This window comes from Protopterus annectens, chromosome 10.part0 (genome assembly GCF_019279795.1).
Source record: "Protopterus annectens isolate FY-2018-M chromosome 10.part0, PAN1.0, whole genome shotgun sequence".
In the NCBI taxonomy this organism is placed as follows: Eukaryota; Metazoa; Chordata; order Ceratodontiformes; family Protopteridae; genus Protopterus; species Protopterus annectens.
Window position 1 is genome coordinate 1574550563 of NC_056744.1, and position 17457 is coordinate 1574568019.

The 17457-nt window shown below is 40.7% G+C and overlaps 1 protein-coding gene across 1 annotated transcript; it reads right to left on the minus strand.

The window, feature by feature from the left end:
- Positions 1-7852: 7852 nt before the first annotated feature.
- CLCF1 (cardiotrophin like cytokine factor 1) lies at positions 7853-14918 on the minus strand. The gene is made up of 3 exons (XM_044084902.1): positions 14617-14918; positions 13129-13265; positions 7853-9204 (listed from the first exon to the last, which is right to left on the minus strand). The coding sequence occupies exons 1-3, from the start codon at positions 14630-14632 to the stop codon at positions 8737-8739; spliced, it is 621 nt and encodes a 206-aa protein (XP_043940837.1). The 5' UTR covers positions 14633-14918; the 3' UTR covers positions 7853-8736.
- Between the last annotated feature and the right edge of the window lie 2539 nt (positions 14919-17457).

Sequence of the window (17457 nt, forward strand, 5' to 3'; positions counted from 1 at the left end):
TGTTTGCATAACTTGAGCACTAATCCAGGCCTTCTTAAAAGTATTCAGTTGTATTTATTACTGCTTGGTAGTAACCTGATTAAAGTGTAGCTATCATTCTAAGCCTTTTGGTTTAAGCACTTGGGCTTCAGACCAGTTGTTTTACATTAAGAAGGTTTATAGGTTCATAGGTTCATACTAGGCTATCTGCCCAAGGGCATTTATAAGCCTAGCCCATAGTTATGTGGCTTTCGCCACCCCTTTAGTTTGAAGAAAACTATGCCTATTATTTTGCTGTGCCTCTGTCAAGCAGTGACACTGAAGTAATCCCTGGGGTATATCTGCGATCTCCCATCCATTGGTCAAGATTCCTCTTGAACAAGGCCAGCGAGGTGCTCTGCCTCACATGTACCGGGATTTTGTTCCACAGCATAGGGAGTCTCTGGGTGATGAATCTGTCCCTCCAGCACGTTCTATTAATAACCGTGTCAAGGTTTAAGTCTCCCGCCCTTGTGATTCTGAGGGATCTAGATTTTTTGAGGTGAAGCATATTCATCAAATCTGGGTTTGACATGGCCTTATATGTCAGGCACAGGTCACCTCTGAGCAAGCGGTATGCGACTGAATAGAGCTGGAGTTCTTTCAGTCGGGCAGCATAAGACATATTTTTGAGACCCTTTATCCTTTTGGTGAGGAACTTTTGGGGCCTTTCCAGCTGCTGCAGGTGTCGGGTCAGATACATTCCGAATGGGGCATTGTGCTCAATCATAGGTCTAATGAGTGATGAGTACAGGGGGACGATGACCTCCCTAGATCTAGATGTGAATCCCTTCATGATCAGGTGGGAAATGTAGAAGGTTTTCCTAACTACTTTGGCAAAATGTGTGTCAAACGAAAGGTTACTGTCAACCTGGGTCCCCAGATCCCTGATGACTTCTTCTGTGCTCAGTGGATTGCCACCTATATGGTAACTAGGGGTAACCTTGTTTTTCCCAAAGGGTATGACTATGCATTTCTTGGCGTTTAACTTTAGGCCATGGCTCTGGCACCAGTTATCCATTTCTGTGAGGCCCTTCTGAAGGATATCTGTGTCAGATGTGTTTTCGACTATGGCGCCCAGTTTGCAGTTATCTGCAAACTTTGTCAGCCATAACCCTCCTGTTTTTGCTTGTACATCAGAAAAGTAGATGCCGAACAAGAGTGGTCCCAGGACTGAGCCCTGTGGGACACCACTTGTGACAGGCTTTGAGTCTGACATGGCGCCAGCAACTCTGACCCTGTGGGTTCTGTCACTTAGCCAGTTTGCAACCCATCTTGTGATGTATGGGTTTACATTCAAGCTGATGAGTTTTTCAATGATACCTGAGTGGGGTATTGTGTCAAAGGCCTTTGCCAGGTCGAGGTAGGCTGTATGGACTGCCTTGCCCTCATCAATGGCCTTGGTGACTGTTTCAAAAAGTCAACCAAGTTTAAAAGGCATGATCTGCCTTTGACAAAGCCAAACTGGGTTGGATCCAAAGTCTGCAAGTTCCCTATGTCTTTATTTATGAGTTCCATTATGATCCTCTCTATGGCTTTGCAGATAAGGCTTGTCAAGCTAATGGGACGGTAATTTCCAGGGTCGGTGGAGGCACCGCCCTTGTGAAGTGGGACCACAGTCACCATGCGCCACTCCTTGGGTACGTATCCTGAGGTGAGGCTAAGATTAAACAGCTGTCCTAACTGCGGGTTTAATTCCTCATTGAGTTCGTGGAGCACACAGCTGGGGACACCATCCGGTCCCATGGATGCTGTGTTTTTTGCCTTGGAGAGAACAGTTCTCACTTGGGCGTTGGAGATGTTTGGGGGGCTACAATTCTCTGGTATAGATATCTCTCCTTTTGGGGGGGAGAAGTTTGCACTGAACCTGTCAGCCAGTATGTTGGCAATGTGTGTAGGTTCAGTAATCTTCACATCATTTTGAACTAATTCTGAGCATATCTGGGAGTTTCCTCCTAGGTTTCTAACATAGCTAAAGAAGGCCTTATGATTGTCTTTTGAGTCCTTGGCGATTTTTCTCTCAAAATTTGCCTTGGATGATTTTATGAGAGCTCTTAGTTTTTTACTTATAATGATCAAAGGTGTCTTACCTTTCAAGGATTTTGCTCTATCTTGTAGTAGCTTCCTCCTTTTGTTGTAGAGTTTGTTTATGGCTGGGGTCCACCAGACTGGACGCTTGCCTTTGGTACAAAGAGTCTTAGTTTTGTTTGGGATTGCCTTATCCATGCAGTCCTGTAGGTGCTGGTAGAAGGCATTTGTAAGTGATTCAGCGGTTTGAGTAATGTTTACCACTGGCTCAGGGGCCTTAAAGGAGACCACACTAGTTTTTGTGGTCTGCACTGTTGTGGCAGGACAGGTAGCTTACATCCTTCTAAGTTGGAAACTGCTGATTGAAGGTTCAGTGTCTGTTATTCTAAAAGTGTATTAGTTCTGGTTTAAGCACTTTGGCTTCAGTCCAGTTATTTTACATTAAGAAGGTTCGTGGTCTGCACTCTTGTGGGAGGAGAGGCTGGACTCTGCCTTCTGAGCTGGGAATTTCTGGTTAAAGGCTATAGTGCCTGCATATTTGAACTGTTTCTTACTGAAATTGGTGCACCATGTTTGCTGTAGCATAAACTAGATCCAGTCCTGCTGAATCTAGCTTTGTTTGCATAACTTGAGCACTAATCCAGGCTTTCTTTTTTGGAGAAGGTTCCCTTGCACCCCAGTGGCAGGAGTCTGCGGTTAGAACTTGTCTGATTGAAGACTACAGGAACAGGGCTCAGCTTTGATATTTTTTTTAATTAATTGGGAAATTTGTTTAAAAGTCTTTTCTGATTGCTTGTAGTCATCTAAAGCTGTTTTGAGTGCATTTTTAAGTGTATTTTTTACTGTTTTTGCCTTATTGTTTCAAATTTTTTTTCCTTGTTTCCCACCTTTCTAAGCTAGTATAGTCCAGTTTTCAGGCTAGTGCTGAATTCAGGGCTTTGTTACAATTTTCTGAGTTGCCCATACCTTACTTGGATAGAGGGAGGTTTCTCTGTTCACCTGTGAGAGAGGGAGCTTTGAGCAGCCATCTGTCCCTAGAGGACTGGTTCCAGCCCAGAATATAGTAGTTTATAGGCCATTTTGGGCTAATTTCAATCTCTTTCATTTCCCTGCTGTAAAAAACATGTTTGCATGGTTTTGCATGTCCAGGCAGCACTGGTTAGCTAGGGCTAAATTTATCCCAGCTCCACCAAGTCTCCTCTTCAGTTTTTCCCTTGAAAGTAGTCTAACTCTCAACCTAAGCACTTAAAAAGCATCCTACAATCCAGCACTTGCTCAGACCTAATAGCAAGCACAAATATATCCCGACACTTGATTGCCCAGCAGGGCAAGGCTCATTATTCACCCCTCACCAACCAAGCGACTAAGCAGCTCACCCTACTATTCAGGCATGACCAAAGGGCAATTTCAGGTATACTCTCCAGTCCAGCTGGTGAACCTGGGTATCCTAAGGCAATGTTACAACTGCCTCATGTACACAGACAACCCTCTCCTCCTACCACAAAACATTAACATATGCGAGAGGTGCAATTATATAGCTAAACTGGAGGCTAAGTTCTCTCCACCCAAGACTGGAACAGGCAGTCATGAGGAGAAGGTTAACACTTGCACCACACCTCCAGCCTCACATAGACCTACTAAACCAGCACTGGCAAACAATACACATAAATACACAAAATCATACTCGGAAGCTCTAAATAAAAACCTGCAAAAGCATCACAGACCTCCAAAGCAGAGACCCAAAAAACCTGCACCTCCCGTCACAAACTAGACAAGACATAAAACACAAAATCAATGTGCCGCACTATCGCAGCCCTTAATGCGAAATAACATACCTAATACACTAGTAATAGGCAAATCTATAGTCAGGCACACTGACGTCCCACTCACTAGGCTTACAAGGAGAATGTTACTGTTAGCTGCCTATTGGGAGCCGGAATCCACCACATAACACAAGCACTCAGGTCACTTCAGAAAAAGTACAAATATGACACTGTCATTGTTCATGTCTGTGTGAATGACCTGAGACGTACCTCCCTCGACTACATGAAAAGAGGCATGGAAGAGCTCTCTGATCATGTAGCCCAGGTGGGTATGACCCTAACCCTGAGTAGCATCCTGCCCTCACCATGAATGATATCACAGTATAAAGAAAAAATGATAAATTTCAACAATTGGCTAAGCTTCTGGTGTCATTCAAAGGGGATCCAGTGTCTGTCAGCCTGGGACGACATGCTTGACAAGCCTCATTGCTTCGCAAGAGATGGCTTGCACCTGTCACCCATAGGCTTTCGAATACTGGCCAAGTCTCTTGCTGCCCCCATAGTGCCTTTTTTAGGCAAGGCTCAAAAGTCAAACCCACCTCCGTAAACAGCACAAATAAAAAAAATGAGGGTTATGCTACACAATGCCAGGAGTTTAAATCTCAAAATGCATGCACTCAAAGCACTTCTCAGTATGGAGAACGTCGACTTCTGTGCAGTAACTGAAACCTGGTTCAAAGCTCTACAGCACACCCCAGCACTACCGGGCTACAACTCATACCACACATTTCAGCCACAGAACATCGACCGAAACACAAAAGGAGGGGTGTATCCATATTCATCAAGGATACCCAAACCTCCAGGTTAGTGGTGCAGAATGATACCTCTGAGATCATCCATGTCAACTAACATCAGGCAAATCTGCAATGCAAATTATGACCTGCTACAGATCACTCTCCATGACCCAGGACCACCACTCCGCCTTTCTGGAGACACTGGAAAACATGAAGGTCCTACCAAACACCCTGATATTGGGCGATTTCAATTACCCTACCATTAACTGGGAAAGCTACTCAAGTACAAACTCCCAGGTCCAGGACTCCTGGAATTTATCAGCTCAAATGCCCTGGATCAGCTGGTAAACTTCCCTACCAGTGGTGAAAACATATTGGACCTGGTCATCACCAACATGGGCGACAGGTGTTCCACACCAGACGTCAACCAGTCACTGGTTAGATCAGACCATAAACTAATCACTCCGGATGTCCACACCACACCACCACCTCCAACCAAGGAAATCACAATGAAAAATGTTTCTATAGCAAACTTCACCTTACTTAAGACAGAGGTGGTAAGTTTCACAGTCCCACACTAAAGGATAACAGTGTCCAAGATGCAGGAACCTTTACAAATGCACTCTATGAGCACCTACAAGGATGCATGGATCATGCCATCCCTAGCAAAATCAAGACTCACTCCCCTAAGAGAAGGAAACCAGTTTGGTGGACCCCTGCCATAAACAGGCTATACAATAAAAGGAGGAAACTAGTTCAGAAAAAAAAGCAAATCCCAAGAAGGAAAGACATCCCTGATCAGTATCGGTAAGAAACTAAGGTCCCTCATAAAATCCTCCAAGGCTAACTTCGAAAGAAAAATAGCCAAGGATTTGAGAGATAACCACAAAGCCTTCTTTAGCTATGTCAAGAATCTAAGTGGCAACTCACAGATATGCTCTGAGCTAGTGCAAAATAGCACAAAATTTACTGAACCCACTGATATTGCCAACATCCTGGCAGATAGAGTCAGTGCAAACTTCACCCCCCTCTCACCCCCAAAAGGGCCCACAACAATACCGGAAAAGTGTAGTGTCCCGGAAATCACAGATGCACAGGTGAAAACAGCCCTTTCAAAAGCCAAAAGCACATCGTCAGTGGGGCCAGATGGTGTCTCAGGCTGCGTCTTGCACAAACTACAGAACAAACTAACCCCCTACCTAAACACACTGTTCAACCTCAGCCTCTCCACAGGCTATGTGCCCATAGAATGGTGCACAGCAATGGTTATTCCACTCCACAAAGGAGGGGCCACAACTGACCCTGGTAACTATCGCCCCATAAGCCTGACTAGCCTGGTCTGCAAGGCTATAGAGCGCATCATCATGGAACTCATTAACAAAGACATTGGGAACCTCCAAACACTTGACCCGACCCAGTTTGGCTTTGTTAAGGGCAAATCATGCCTACTAAACCTGGATGACTTCTTCAAGACAGTCACCAAGGCCATAGATGAGGGGAGGGTAGTTCACATAGCCTGTCTTGACCTCGCCAAGGCTTTTGACACTATTCCCCACTCAGGAATTATAGAAAAACTCACCAGCCTGAACATAAACCCCTACATCACGAGATGGGTTGCCAACTGGCTTACAGACAGAACTTACACGGTAAGAATAGCATGCTCCAGGTCCGACTCTAAACCATTCACAAGTGGTGTCCCACAAGGCTCAGTCCTGGGACCCCTACTGTTCGGCATCTACTTCTCAGAAGTACAGGCAAACACAGGAGGATTATGACTAACCATGTTCGCCAATGACTGCAAACTGGGAGCCATAATTGACTCTCCGGCTGACATGGACATTCTCCAAAAGGGCCTTACTGAGACGGACACCTGGTGTCAAAGTCATGATCTCAAGCTAAATGCCAAAAATGCATAGTCATCTCATTTGGGAAAAACAAAACACCCATGAATTACCACATAGGTGGCAGCCCCCTTAATGCAGAAGAGGTAATAAGAGATCTGGGGACCCAGGTAGATAGTAATCTCTCCTTTGACAATCATATTGTCAAAGTAGTTAGGAAATCCATCTATGTAGCCCATCTAATTACTAAAGAGTTCACATCTAGAAATAAAGAGGTTATAGTGCTCCACCACTCGTCACTCATCAGACCCATCATAGAGTATAATGCCCCATTTGGGATGTACCTCACAAGACACTTCCAACAGCTGGAAAGACCACAAAAGTACCTCACCAATAGGATTACTGGCCTCAAACATATGTCCTATTCAGCCCGACTGGAGAAACTCCAGCTGTACTCAGTCGCATATCGTTTACTCAGAGGTGATCTCTGCCTGACTTACAAAGCCATGTCCAACTCAGAATTGATGGACACGCTCCACCTAAAGAAATCCAAGTCACTGTGAGCTACTCGCTCTAGTAAGCTAAACCTCACCACAACAATAAATAGAACACGCTGGAGGGATAGATTCCTGTCACAGAGACTCCCCATGCTTTGGAACAAAATTTCTAACTACATTAGGCAGAGCCCCTCACTAACACTCTTCAAGAGAAACCTTGAAACAGAAAATATATCCCTGGGATCACTTCATTGGCTCTTCTTGACAGAGGCTCAGTTAATTAATCAATGGGGCAGCGAAAGCTGACACACTCTGGCTAGACTTATAAATGCCCTTGGGCAGGTCGCCTAGTACCTACCTATGAACCTTTGAATGTAAGACCCAGCGGCAGATCTACAAGGGAACGGTTTACAGATATGTTTCATCTATTCAGATTGCTAGAAGATAGCAAGATTTTAAGTGAAACACACTGAATTAAAAAAAGTGGACAACACTACAGTTTGGCATTCATTTCAGCCTATTAATGCCCACCACACACTCAAAGTTAATAAACTCACATTTTTTAAAATTTTAAGATTAAACTTTGCAATAAAACTAATTGCATACATGAAAGTCATTGAAATCCAAGAAGAATGTATGTCCTCATAATAAATAAAAAAATACCCCTTTTTTAAAAAAATAACATTTTTATTTCAAGTTTTTAAACTTATCTGGCTTATACATTATTTTGATCATCTGCTGTTTTAAAAATCGTTTAAATAATTAAATATATCAAGACATCAGGTACAGAAATTCATCATATAATTTACTAAAAAATAATATTTTCAATAATACTTAAAAAGTTAACGCAAAACTGTTACAAAAATAAACTGTAAAACATGACAATAACAAAAAAGTATAACAGTCTGAAATATCCTCACTTTATAAATAGTTTTTCTTTGATAAATAAAAAATGCAATTTAACATGTGGTAGGAATGTTCTTGGCTGACCACTAGTGCAAGTAGTTATTTTACAATGTGATGCGAATAAGGATAATGAACATTAAAACCTCAGAAGCAGAACTGGATTTCTGTCGAAATATCCCTGCCCCCCACACTCAAACCGTGTGGTGCTGTGTTATTATGTGAAGCATTTCATTCTCAGAGTGCTGTCTGCCTGCAGCAACACTCTCAAGTGTTACTAAAAAAATAACTCTTGTATATTTTTCAAAAGTTCAGTGGCAAGGTCAGAAAGTTAGGTATTTCTAGCTCTGCTGTTCTGACTTAGTGGAAAATAATGTAATTATATGTGACTAAACATATGTATGTCCTTTATATGATATGTTGGCAGTTACAGGTAAAATATCTAGTATTGCTGAAGTATAACACACACACTATGCATTAAATAAGTGACTGCATTTATGGCATAATCATCTCAAAGCAGGGAGTGTGTGTGTGTGTGTGTGTGTGTGTGTGTGTGTGTGTGTGTGTGTGTGTGTGTGTGTGTGTGTGTGTGTGTGTGTGTATACGTGTATACATGTGTTTTACATTTTACAACCCACTATCACTCTTTCACTAAATTGTTACAGCCCACATAAGTTCAATACCAGTCACCTAACTATGTTCTTGTATTCAGTAATCCATACTTTGAGTTTCAAGTAGTTTAAGTGAAAACTGTAGTGCTTTTCAGAATTGCATTCTACATCAATGAAAACATAACTTACAAATAAATAACAATGTATATTAACTACTATCCTTGTAACAATAATCTCTCTCTCTCTCTCTTCTAGATTCATTTTGCCCCAAAACAACTTTTTCATTTGGCTGTTATAGGATAGTCAGTGCTGAGCTTCTGGAAGTCACGAACAGTCCTGTCCATCCAGTAGCCGTAATCCCTACAGACAACATAGCCCCTGACTTTCCTGGTAAAGCTGTCTGCTGTGTAGGCTGAGGAACTGAGTGTGCTGCCCACAGGTGGCAGAGAGAAGCCCATAGATGCCATGATAGAATACAGGTTGTTAAGGAGACCTTCAATGCTCGTTTTGGTGCTATTCAGTTTGGTCAACAAGTCAGACTTTGATGGGTTCAGCTGCATCTGGTCATCTGAGATCAACAGAAAAAAATCTGTGAAGTTCCGGTAAGCCTTGATGTTTTCTTTCAGACGGTTTTCAGCACTCATTTGTCTCCAGGCAGTGTACGAGATCTCAGCCTTTGGCACACCAGTGTAATCCAGATCAGGAGAACTGAAACCCGAATCACTAAATGGTGATCCTTGATAACTGAGCTGTAATATAGACAAATGTAACCTGTGGTTAGTAAAAAAATTCAGAGCAGATATCAACTTTACATCAGGTACAATGAACAGCAGTCTCAGTTTAACTCCTCAGTCCTGTATGACCTGTAGCATTATTAGTGAAATCTAGTTATATTTATGGTCACCAACACTGCTGCAACAAACTGACAAGTATGCGTCAGATATGCAAGCTTTCCCATGTTACACTGCTTCATCATGCTCCATTATTGCTGGATTACAAAAAAAAAAGGTTACATCACATATCTAATCATATTATAGCTGACCAATACGAATTGCTATGCTGGGAAGGTGTAATATTTGTTAAAATTTTTAATCCTCTACTCTGTAACTTCTGCTTGGTGAGCATGATCGTATTATGTTATTGGATGTCACTAAGCTTGTTATGTTCAGTGTTGTAACCTACTGTCTTAAAACAGATAAGGGGAACTGTGTTGTTGCTGGTACCTAATTGCAACTCAGATAATATGCATCAATATATTAAATAGGATAATTAGACAATCTTTCAGATTAACTAAACATAGTGCTCAGTACATATGCCTGCGTTTGGGTGATATAGGCTCATTATATACTTTGTCTGCCTGCACCCAATAATTACACCTTGCAGTTGGCTGCAGTCCTGTCTCCCTTTCTCTATTATATATACTATGCCTATCCACAAACCTAGTATCATCATGTGGAAGTAGATACATATAAACACCTGGCTCAGAAAGCTTTCTGGCATTTTTGGTATGACTCTTTGATTATCATAATTAAGTGGTTCTTGTAGTGGTTCCTGTGCCCTTTCTCACAATCTTTTGACAGGGTCCACCCCTACAGTTAGGATGCTGTGCTTTTGGAGGGGCATTTGTATGATACTAACTAAAATGTCTCATTTTCAGGATTGCATCAAATAAGTACCAGATGTGTAGAATCCTTTCCCAACCCCCTATAACCCATGACAGAGAGACTGACTACTCTCTGGTGTTGATTTGTTTCTCTAATATCTGCCACCACTCAGACACTGAAGTGTTAAACTAACTGAAGATATCCTTACTTGCACTATGTCTCCTTTCACCCCTATCAGCCTGGAGGCACACAGTACAGGAACAGGAGGATGTTTGCTAATGTTGTATAGCGATCTCTATCTCTGAGTTAGATAACTCAGGGGCAGAGAGAGAGAGAGAGAGAGAGCAGTGATGCACACAGACACACAGATACACATACACATACACACGGTCACATGCACACACTTGAGGACACACACACACACACACACACACACACACACACACACACACACACACACACACACTCACATGCGCACACTTGTGCACGCACACACACATGCGCATGCACACAAACATAAACACATACACACGCACGCACACACACAAACACACACACACACACACACACACACACACACACACACACACACACACACACACCTCAACCTGCCAGTGCAAGAATTCTGGACAGTGCTAAAAATAGCAGGAACACTAAGGCCCAAAAATCAGGGTCAGATTTTAAATATTGAACTTATAAATTTGGAATACTGGCTAGAAAAATAAGTTTTGCATTAGAAAGTATTTTCTGAAGGATATGAAGTCTAAAATTCAAATGTCTGCTATTATTTAGTGGCTTTAATTCTAAATAAGTTGCCAGAAAATGGAACATTTTATAATAAACATTCCAAAAATACAAGCTAAAAAAAAATCAGGATTTTCTGTGAAAATCTGGAAGGTTGACAGGTGTCTCGCACACACATGCATGCATGAGCCTGCATGTGCACACACTCAACCAATTCAAAGGCAGAGAGAGAGAGAAAGAGAAAGGCAAAGATACACACCCACATACACAAACACACACACACACACACACACACACACACACACACACACACACACACACACACACACAGACATGCACACTCTGAATGTGGGAAGGCGAAAGGCATGTTGCTTCCTGAAAAAATAAAACGAGGCATGTGGGTATTTACATAATGATATCAGCTGGAGTTTTTGCATTCCAGAGTACACTCAAGCGTTGCATGGAATTCTGGTTTACAGGTAGACAAATTCTTGGGGGAGGGACTACACAGAGGATAGAAGAGCAAAGATAATGATTTCATCTCACAACTGTTAACTGAATAGGGAAACCCAGCCAGGTACACTAGCACTGAGATAGTAACAGGTTCAAGTACAGAAACACAGGCACTACATCCAGAGATTTGCCTTCTCAGTGTTTTTATGGAATATGGGAAAGACAAGACAAATGAACAAGAACAGTAAATAAATCTGTATGCAGAAAACAGGCGACACAAAAAAGGTAGAGCCATCTTAAAACTGCGAAGTTACCAGTGAGGAATTGTGTATTTTGTCTGATTTGTACTTTTTTTTTTGTAACTACTCTGGTGAGAAAGACACATTCTTTGACTTATTACGACAGAGACAATTTGTCCATCCAGTCAGTGTAAATGAATAACACTGGCCATTTAGCTAAAACATTAAAAGTAAAGGGCTACCTCACCCCTATGGACAACTTTGAAAAGAGTGTCACATGCCTTTTGCTGAAGGGTAACTTAGCTGCATTCTGCTGTTTTGCCACTTTGTTGGTCTTTCAAAATCAGAAATGTTCATTAGTTTCACCATATAGATCCTCACCTTTCACAAACTCCAAAACAGACAACAGATAGTGTGAATGGACTTATTAACATTCATTTATTTAAGTTGATTTGCAGGGTTACTGCACTGATCTCAGTGTACCAGTTTGTGTTATAACCTGAGCACAATATAAATTGTTATACATACTGTCTGTTGTCCTTGCAATAAACACATACCATAACTATATATCTTTTGTTACTTGCAGTGTACCTTTCACCAACATAAAATACAACAGATGAATACATAATGCATTGTACATATTCCACAGTACACCTAGCAATACTCTCCCTACCTCTGTTTCTGCAGATCTGTAACCTGAATGCAGTTATTCCCTTACCTTTCACCAGGTGTACATGCATTACAAAGGCTAAGCTATTCCTGTTACACACTGTATTGTCTAGTTAAAATCGATTACTATTTTCTTCCAACAACACTAGGTGAACAATAACAAGGGAGAAGCATGCACATTTGATGTTTAATTCCATGAATAAGCAAAGGATGTCATTCAGTATTACTGTTGGACCCTTTCCTGTCACCTTCCATGCAATGCTGCATGGCGAAGCCAGTGCTGATAATTACCATCCCTAAAAAAAAATCAGTCTCCGCTTTGGAAACACATTTGCATTCTCCTTGTCTTACACTGCACCTCTCCGTGTCTACAAACTAAAGGAGAGTTTCCCATTTCTCAGTCGTCTGTCATTTACTTTTCACCAGCTGCAACTGTAACATGGTGCATGAAAAAAAATGCACCTTTCAGACCAACAATGCCTGACACTCACCCAGAGAAAGATAAAACTATACTGCTTTATCTGACTGCAGCTTCACACATTATACAAATCTCCACTGTACAGTTAAACACATTTCCTATTTTTTTCTTCAGATGCTGACTTTGCATAATTGCATACATGGCTGGCCCCTGATCTTGTAGATGTCAGTCCCACCACCATCCATCTTTACTTAACTTACGGGAAAATACTTAATCAATGCTGGAAGCAACTGAGCATTACTTTTTCCTAGCTAGGCTTGCAAATGCATTGTTTCCTAACTAGGCTTGGATATGAAGCTAAACGTGGGAATTTGATGTAGTGTTCATTCCTCTAAGTATTTCTACCCCAGCTTTGACCCTACAGAAGTGGATTTGGGGCTGTTTTCATCAACTGTGCTGTCACTACATTACACATTGCTAACTCTCTACTCTATGACTGATTTAACACGTGCTTTCTTTTCTGAACAAGTCACAGATGTTACTTACGTATGTTGACAGAAGATCTGCTGTCCTGCTTTGGAGGAAGAGAGACAACTGAAGTGTCTGAGCAATGGTAGATGCTGCTGGAATGGGAGCAAACTCACAACCATGGAAAACGGCGATCAAAACGATAAATAAATAGCCTAAAATAGAAATATTTTTTTTATATTATCGTGCTAAGATTTTTTTTTTTAAATTCCATGCACACTAACACTGTCTATATGCACAAAATTTTACCCTCATATACACAGAAATCCACCAGCATATCAATAACTAATCTCCCTTCTCTGTGGTACAATTATATAAGAAGATTGATAACTCTCCTGCTTGACTGCTCACTGGCAGATATTTTATTTACCTGTAAACTGTTATGTTTTGCAGTGACAGAGCTGATTTACAGCCCTTGCTATCTTTTTAGTAAATTTGGATTTCCTTTCCTCTCACAGTCTATTTATGGAAGGCGGCAATAAAGATTAATGGGATGTCTGCAATCACTAGTAATAAGAATTACAGACTATACATCCCCTTCTGGCTGAACAAGCAACGTTCTACTATGAGAAGTCCGTTAGCTCATCTGTGATTCATCTGTCCACAACCACATTGTACTTGTATAGAAACTCCAACTGTGGGCAATGCATGAGCTTTAAGGAGCATAGTTCTGAAGCCATGTAAGCCATCAAGTAAGTAAATAAGCAGACAACTGCTGAGTTGTGGTACAGCAGAAAGAATATAACTTTGGATTACAATAGCATGGTTGCCAAAGACCCCAGCCTCAATGCTGCCAGATCACTAGGACTGGTTAAGAGACAGCAATGAATAAAAAGTTTCTTGGCAACATCTACAAAATAGTGATACATGCAATTCACACTTATAAGACATTTTCTACTGACAGAGCAAAACAATAGGAAAAAACAAATCAGATTGTATTGCCTCTTTTAGGCTGAAGAATTCCATGTAGGGTTAAATATGTAATTACATAAGGCATGGAATGTCAGGCAAGTTTTCTCTGATGCATTGGTAACACTAAGGAACTTTCTCCCTCAGCACAATCCATGGTTTACTGGGAAGCTCTACAGAAAACACCACCTCCAGAGGAACGTCGATTGACAGTTTGAATTTCACTGCCGACTTAACTGGTAGATGCTACAAGTAAAAAGAATCCAGCAGACAAGTTGCAACAGATTCTCCAATAATTGTTGGCACCTTTAGATCCTCTATAGAGATTTCCACAAACATTTGATGTGCTGCTATGTGATACCACAGTCTAGTTGTCAGGGTAATCACTGCAATGCTGTAACACATAGCCTGCACAGTCTCTGTTTCAGGAAAACATAAAATACCAGCATCGAAGAGAATTCAAAAATGAAACATTCTTCAAAACGTACGTACAGTTAGTAAAGTTTTTTAAATACCATTCAGTTCACTTTGACCTTTTTATAGATTAATATATTCTGTTAAAAATAGCAAAGAAACTTAATTATGCACTGAACTTACTCTTGGTAGAAAACATCTTAACAGTGGTAGTGACTAAAATTCTCTTATATGCTCCTTTTCTTTATAACACGATGCTTTTCACACAGTCCCAATTCTCTTATGCTTGTATTCTCAAGTGCCTTTGCTGGTATTCAGGTGTTCAAGTTCCTTTGCTGTCTTCTGTACAACTAAGCCAGTTCTTGTCTGCCACATTATACCCACTACAAGAGGTCAGTATATATATATACAGGCGGGCGGCCTCAAAATTCCCAATTTGAAACAGCATATGATCGTGGAATCACCAGTTACAGTAACTAGTGTGTTTTTCTTTGCTGGCATGTTGCACAATCGTTTTATTTTCCCTTAGGTGATGTCATCATAAAGGCTGAAGAAGGAAGCAGAGAAGGAAAAGAACTTTTAAATAGGTGCATAAAGGTATTATTTCAGCTACCGTTGAACAGAAGTTACACATCCTCGACCTGCATTCAATATCAGGGTATTTGTATTTACTGTTAATAACAGAAACTGTGTACCACTATTCCTTCAACTTCCACATCTGCCAGTCATTCTATACACTTTCTTTTTCGGAGCTGAGAAACTTTGATTTTCATCTTTGTTAAGTACTTTTCCAGAAATTTTCTGAAGTATAAAAATAATTAAAACCGGACTTCTGTTACACAGAGCAAGGCGCTTTCTGTTTTTAAAATGTTTTATGTTACTTTTAAACAAAATAAAAAAGCGTGTTCTAATTTGAAATGCTGAAAACATTATTTGACTTAGAACTAGTCCCATTTAAACAAGTTTCAAAAACAACTGCCAAGTATTTGGAGAACTTCAGGAATTGCAAGACAAAAATAAGCACTTTATTTTGTACACCAATTTATCACCTCTTGCTACCTCAACAAGCAAATTTAAGAATGAATACTCCTAACACAGTTTTTAATACTTATTTAAGATAGAATCGATTCTAATTTAATTCATAAAAAATGCCAAGAAAAATTATTGATATAACTCCATTATACATCCAAAGACACACATACACATGTATACACACACACACGCACACACACACACACACACACACACACACACACACACACACACACATATATATATATATATATATAGAGAGAGAGAGAGAAAGAGAGAGAGAGACAGCAATAGCAATTACATTAACAGCTTGTCAAATATTTGATCCTCACTGACTCTATGACCCAATATGAAAAAGTAATGACTATGACCCAGATGACCTGAGTTCAACTAATAACCCATTCACAAGAAGAATCAGCCAGGGTGCTGAGAATGACCAGACATCTCCAGCTCACCTATCCTAGGAAGACGAAGGTTACCCAGTTCATTGGCCTTTATGGGAGTGCTTGCTGAAATTCAGAGGACTATAACTGTAATCCTTGGAATAATGGAACTGAATGTGGGAGGATATATACTGAACTGAAGGTTGCAATGACGCATATTCCTACAACACTGAGATACAATGACGCATCATGTTCCTCCTACAGTGAGATATAATAACACATCATATTCTTACAACACTGAGATAATATGACGCATCATATTCCTCCTACAGTGAGATACAATAATGCATCATGTTCCTCCTACACTGAGATACAATGACGCATCATATTGCTACAACACTGAGATACAATGACGCATCATGTTCCTCCTACAGTGAGATACAATAACGCATCATGTTCCTCCTACACTGAGATACAATGACGCATCCTATTCCTACAACACTGAGAAAATATGATGCATCATGTTCCTCCTACAGTGAGATACAATAACGCATCATGTTCCTCCTACACTGAGATATAATGACACATCATGTTCCTCCTACACTGAGATACAATGACGCATCATGTTCCTCCTACACTGAGATACAGTATAGCACTTTCAGAACTAGTATGCATAAGCAGAAGGGGTTGTGGTGGTGCAACCCTCCATGTTGGGGCATGCAGGGGAGAAAGCCCACAAAATGCTTTAAAGGGGTAACATTTAGTTTCACAATTCATTGTTTTTTTAAGTTGTATCCAAGTATATTTTTTAAATGTTGGGACTGAAATTGTCATGTCTTTTGCTTCTGTTAGTAATCCATTCCATTAACTCCCACAGGAGGCCAGAGTACAACTATACTGCACAGAGATCGAGGTGAGTTTTCAGACTGCCATGCACCATGTAGCTCTGTAGCCAGATTTTAGGTCACACTTGTAAGCAGAAATAAGGCCACTAATCTGTTATTTTACACCACATTTTGGCAGCATACACATCATACTGTTTTTGGGGAGGTCAATAGTTATTAATAGGAATCTCCAGCTTCTTCTGCAGGATGATATCCTATGATCCCTAACTATTACCTCCCATGCCTGTATCAGGAGGACTTCTTGAGGTGGGGGAAACTGAATGAGTCATAGAGCTTGCTGGTCATAGAGGTGATCAAGAGGACAAAAATAGGATAAAAATGTAGTTCGATAACCTTCAATTTGGAAGCTTCTGGCATCTTCTTTACAAACTCAGCTTCAGCCTTCACCACCTAGGCACTGTCATCCCTGAGACTGTTAATAATCCAAGATTTATTCACCATTGGCATCTGCAATGTACAATCCAGAAAATGAAAGGAAAATGCCCATCTGCTCTATAATGAAGCCAAAAACCTTTCTGCACTACATGTTGGGAAATGAGTCTGCATAGGATGTTAAAATAACTAATTCTAGGAAAAATCCACCCAATTTTCTAGCTCTCAATAGCAAACACCTTTTAGCCTACAATAATTTAATCTTTGCCTTCACAGCTCTTGAGGTGCTTTTTGTGGTCTCATAGACATCTTGACTTAGTGTCTTTATAGAA

Excerpts from the sequence above, each read along its gene's own strand:
- CLCF1 (XM_044084902.1), bottom strand. Across the intron at positions 9,205-13,128 it reads CAGATCTTCTGTCAACATAC|CTCAGTTATCAAGGATCACC; the intron begins GTAAGTAACATC and ends TCTATATTACAG.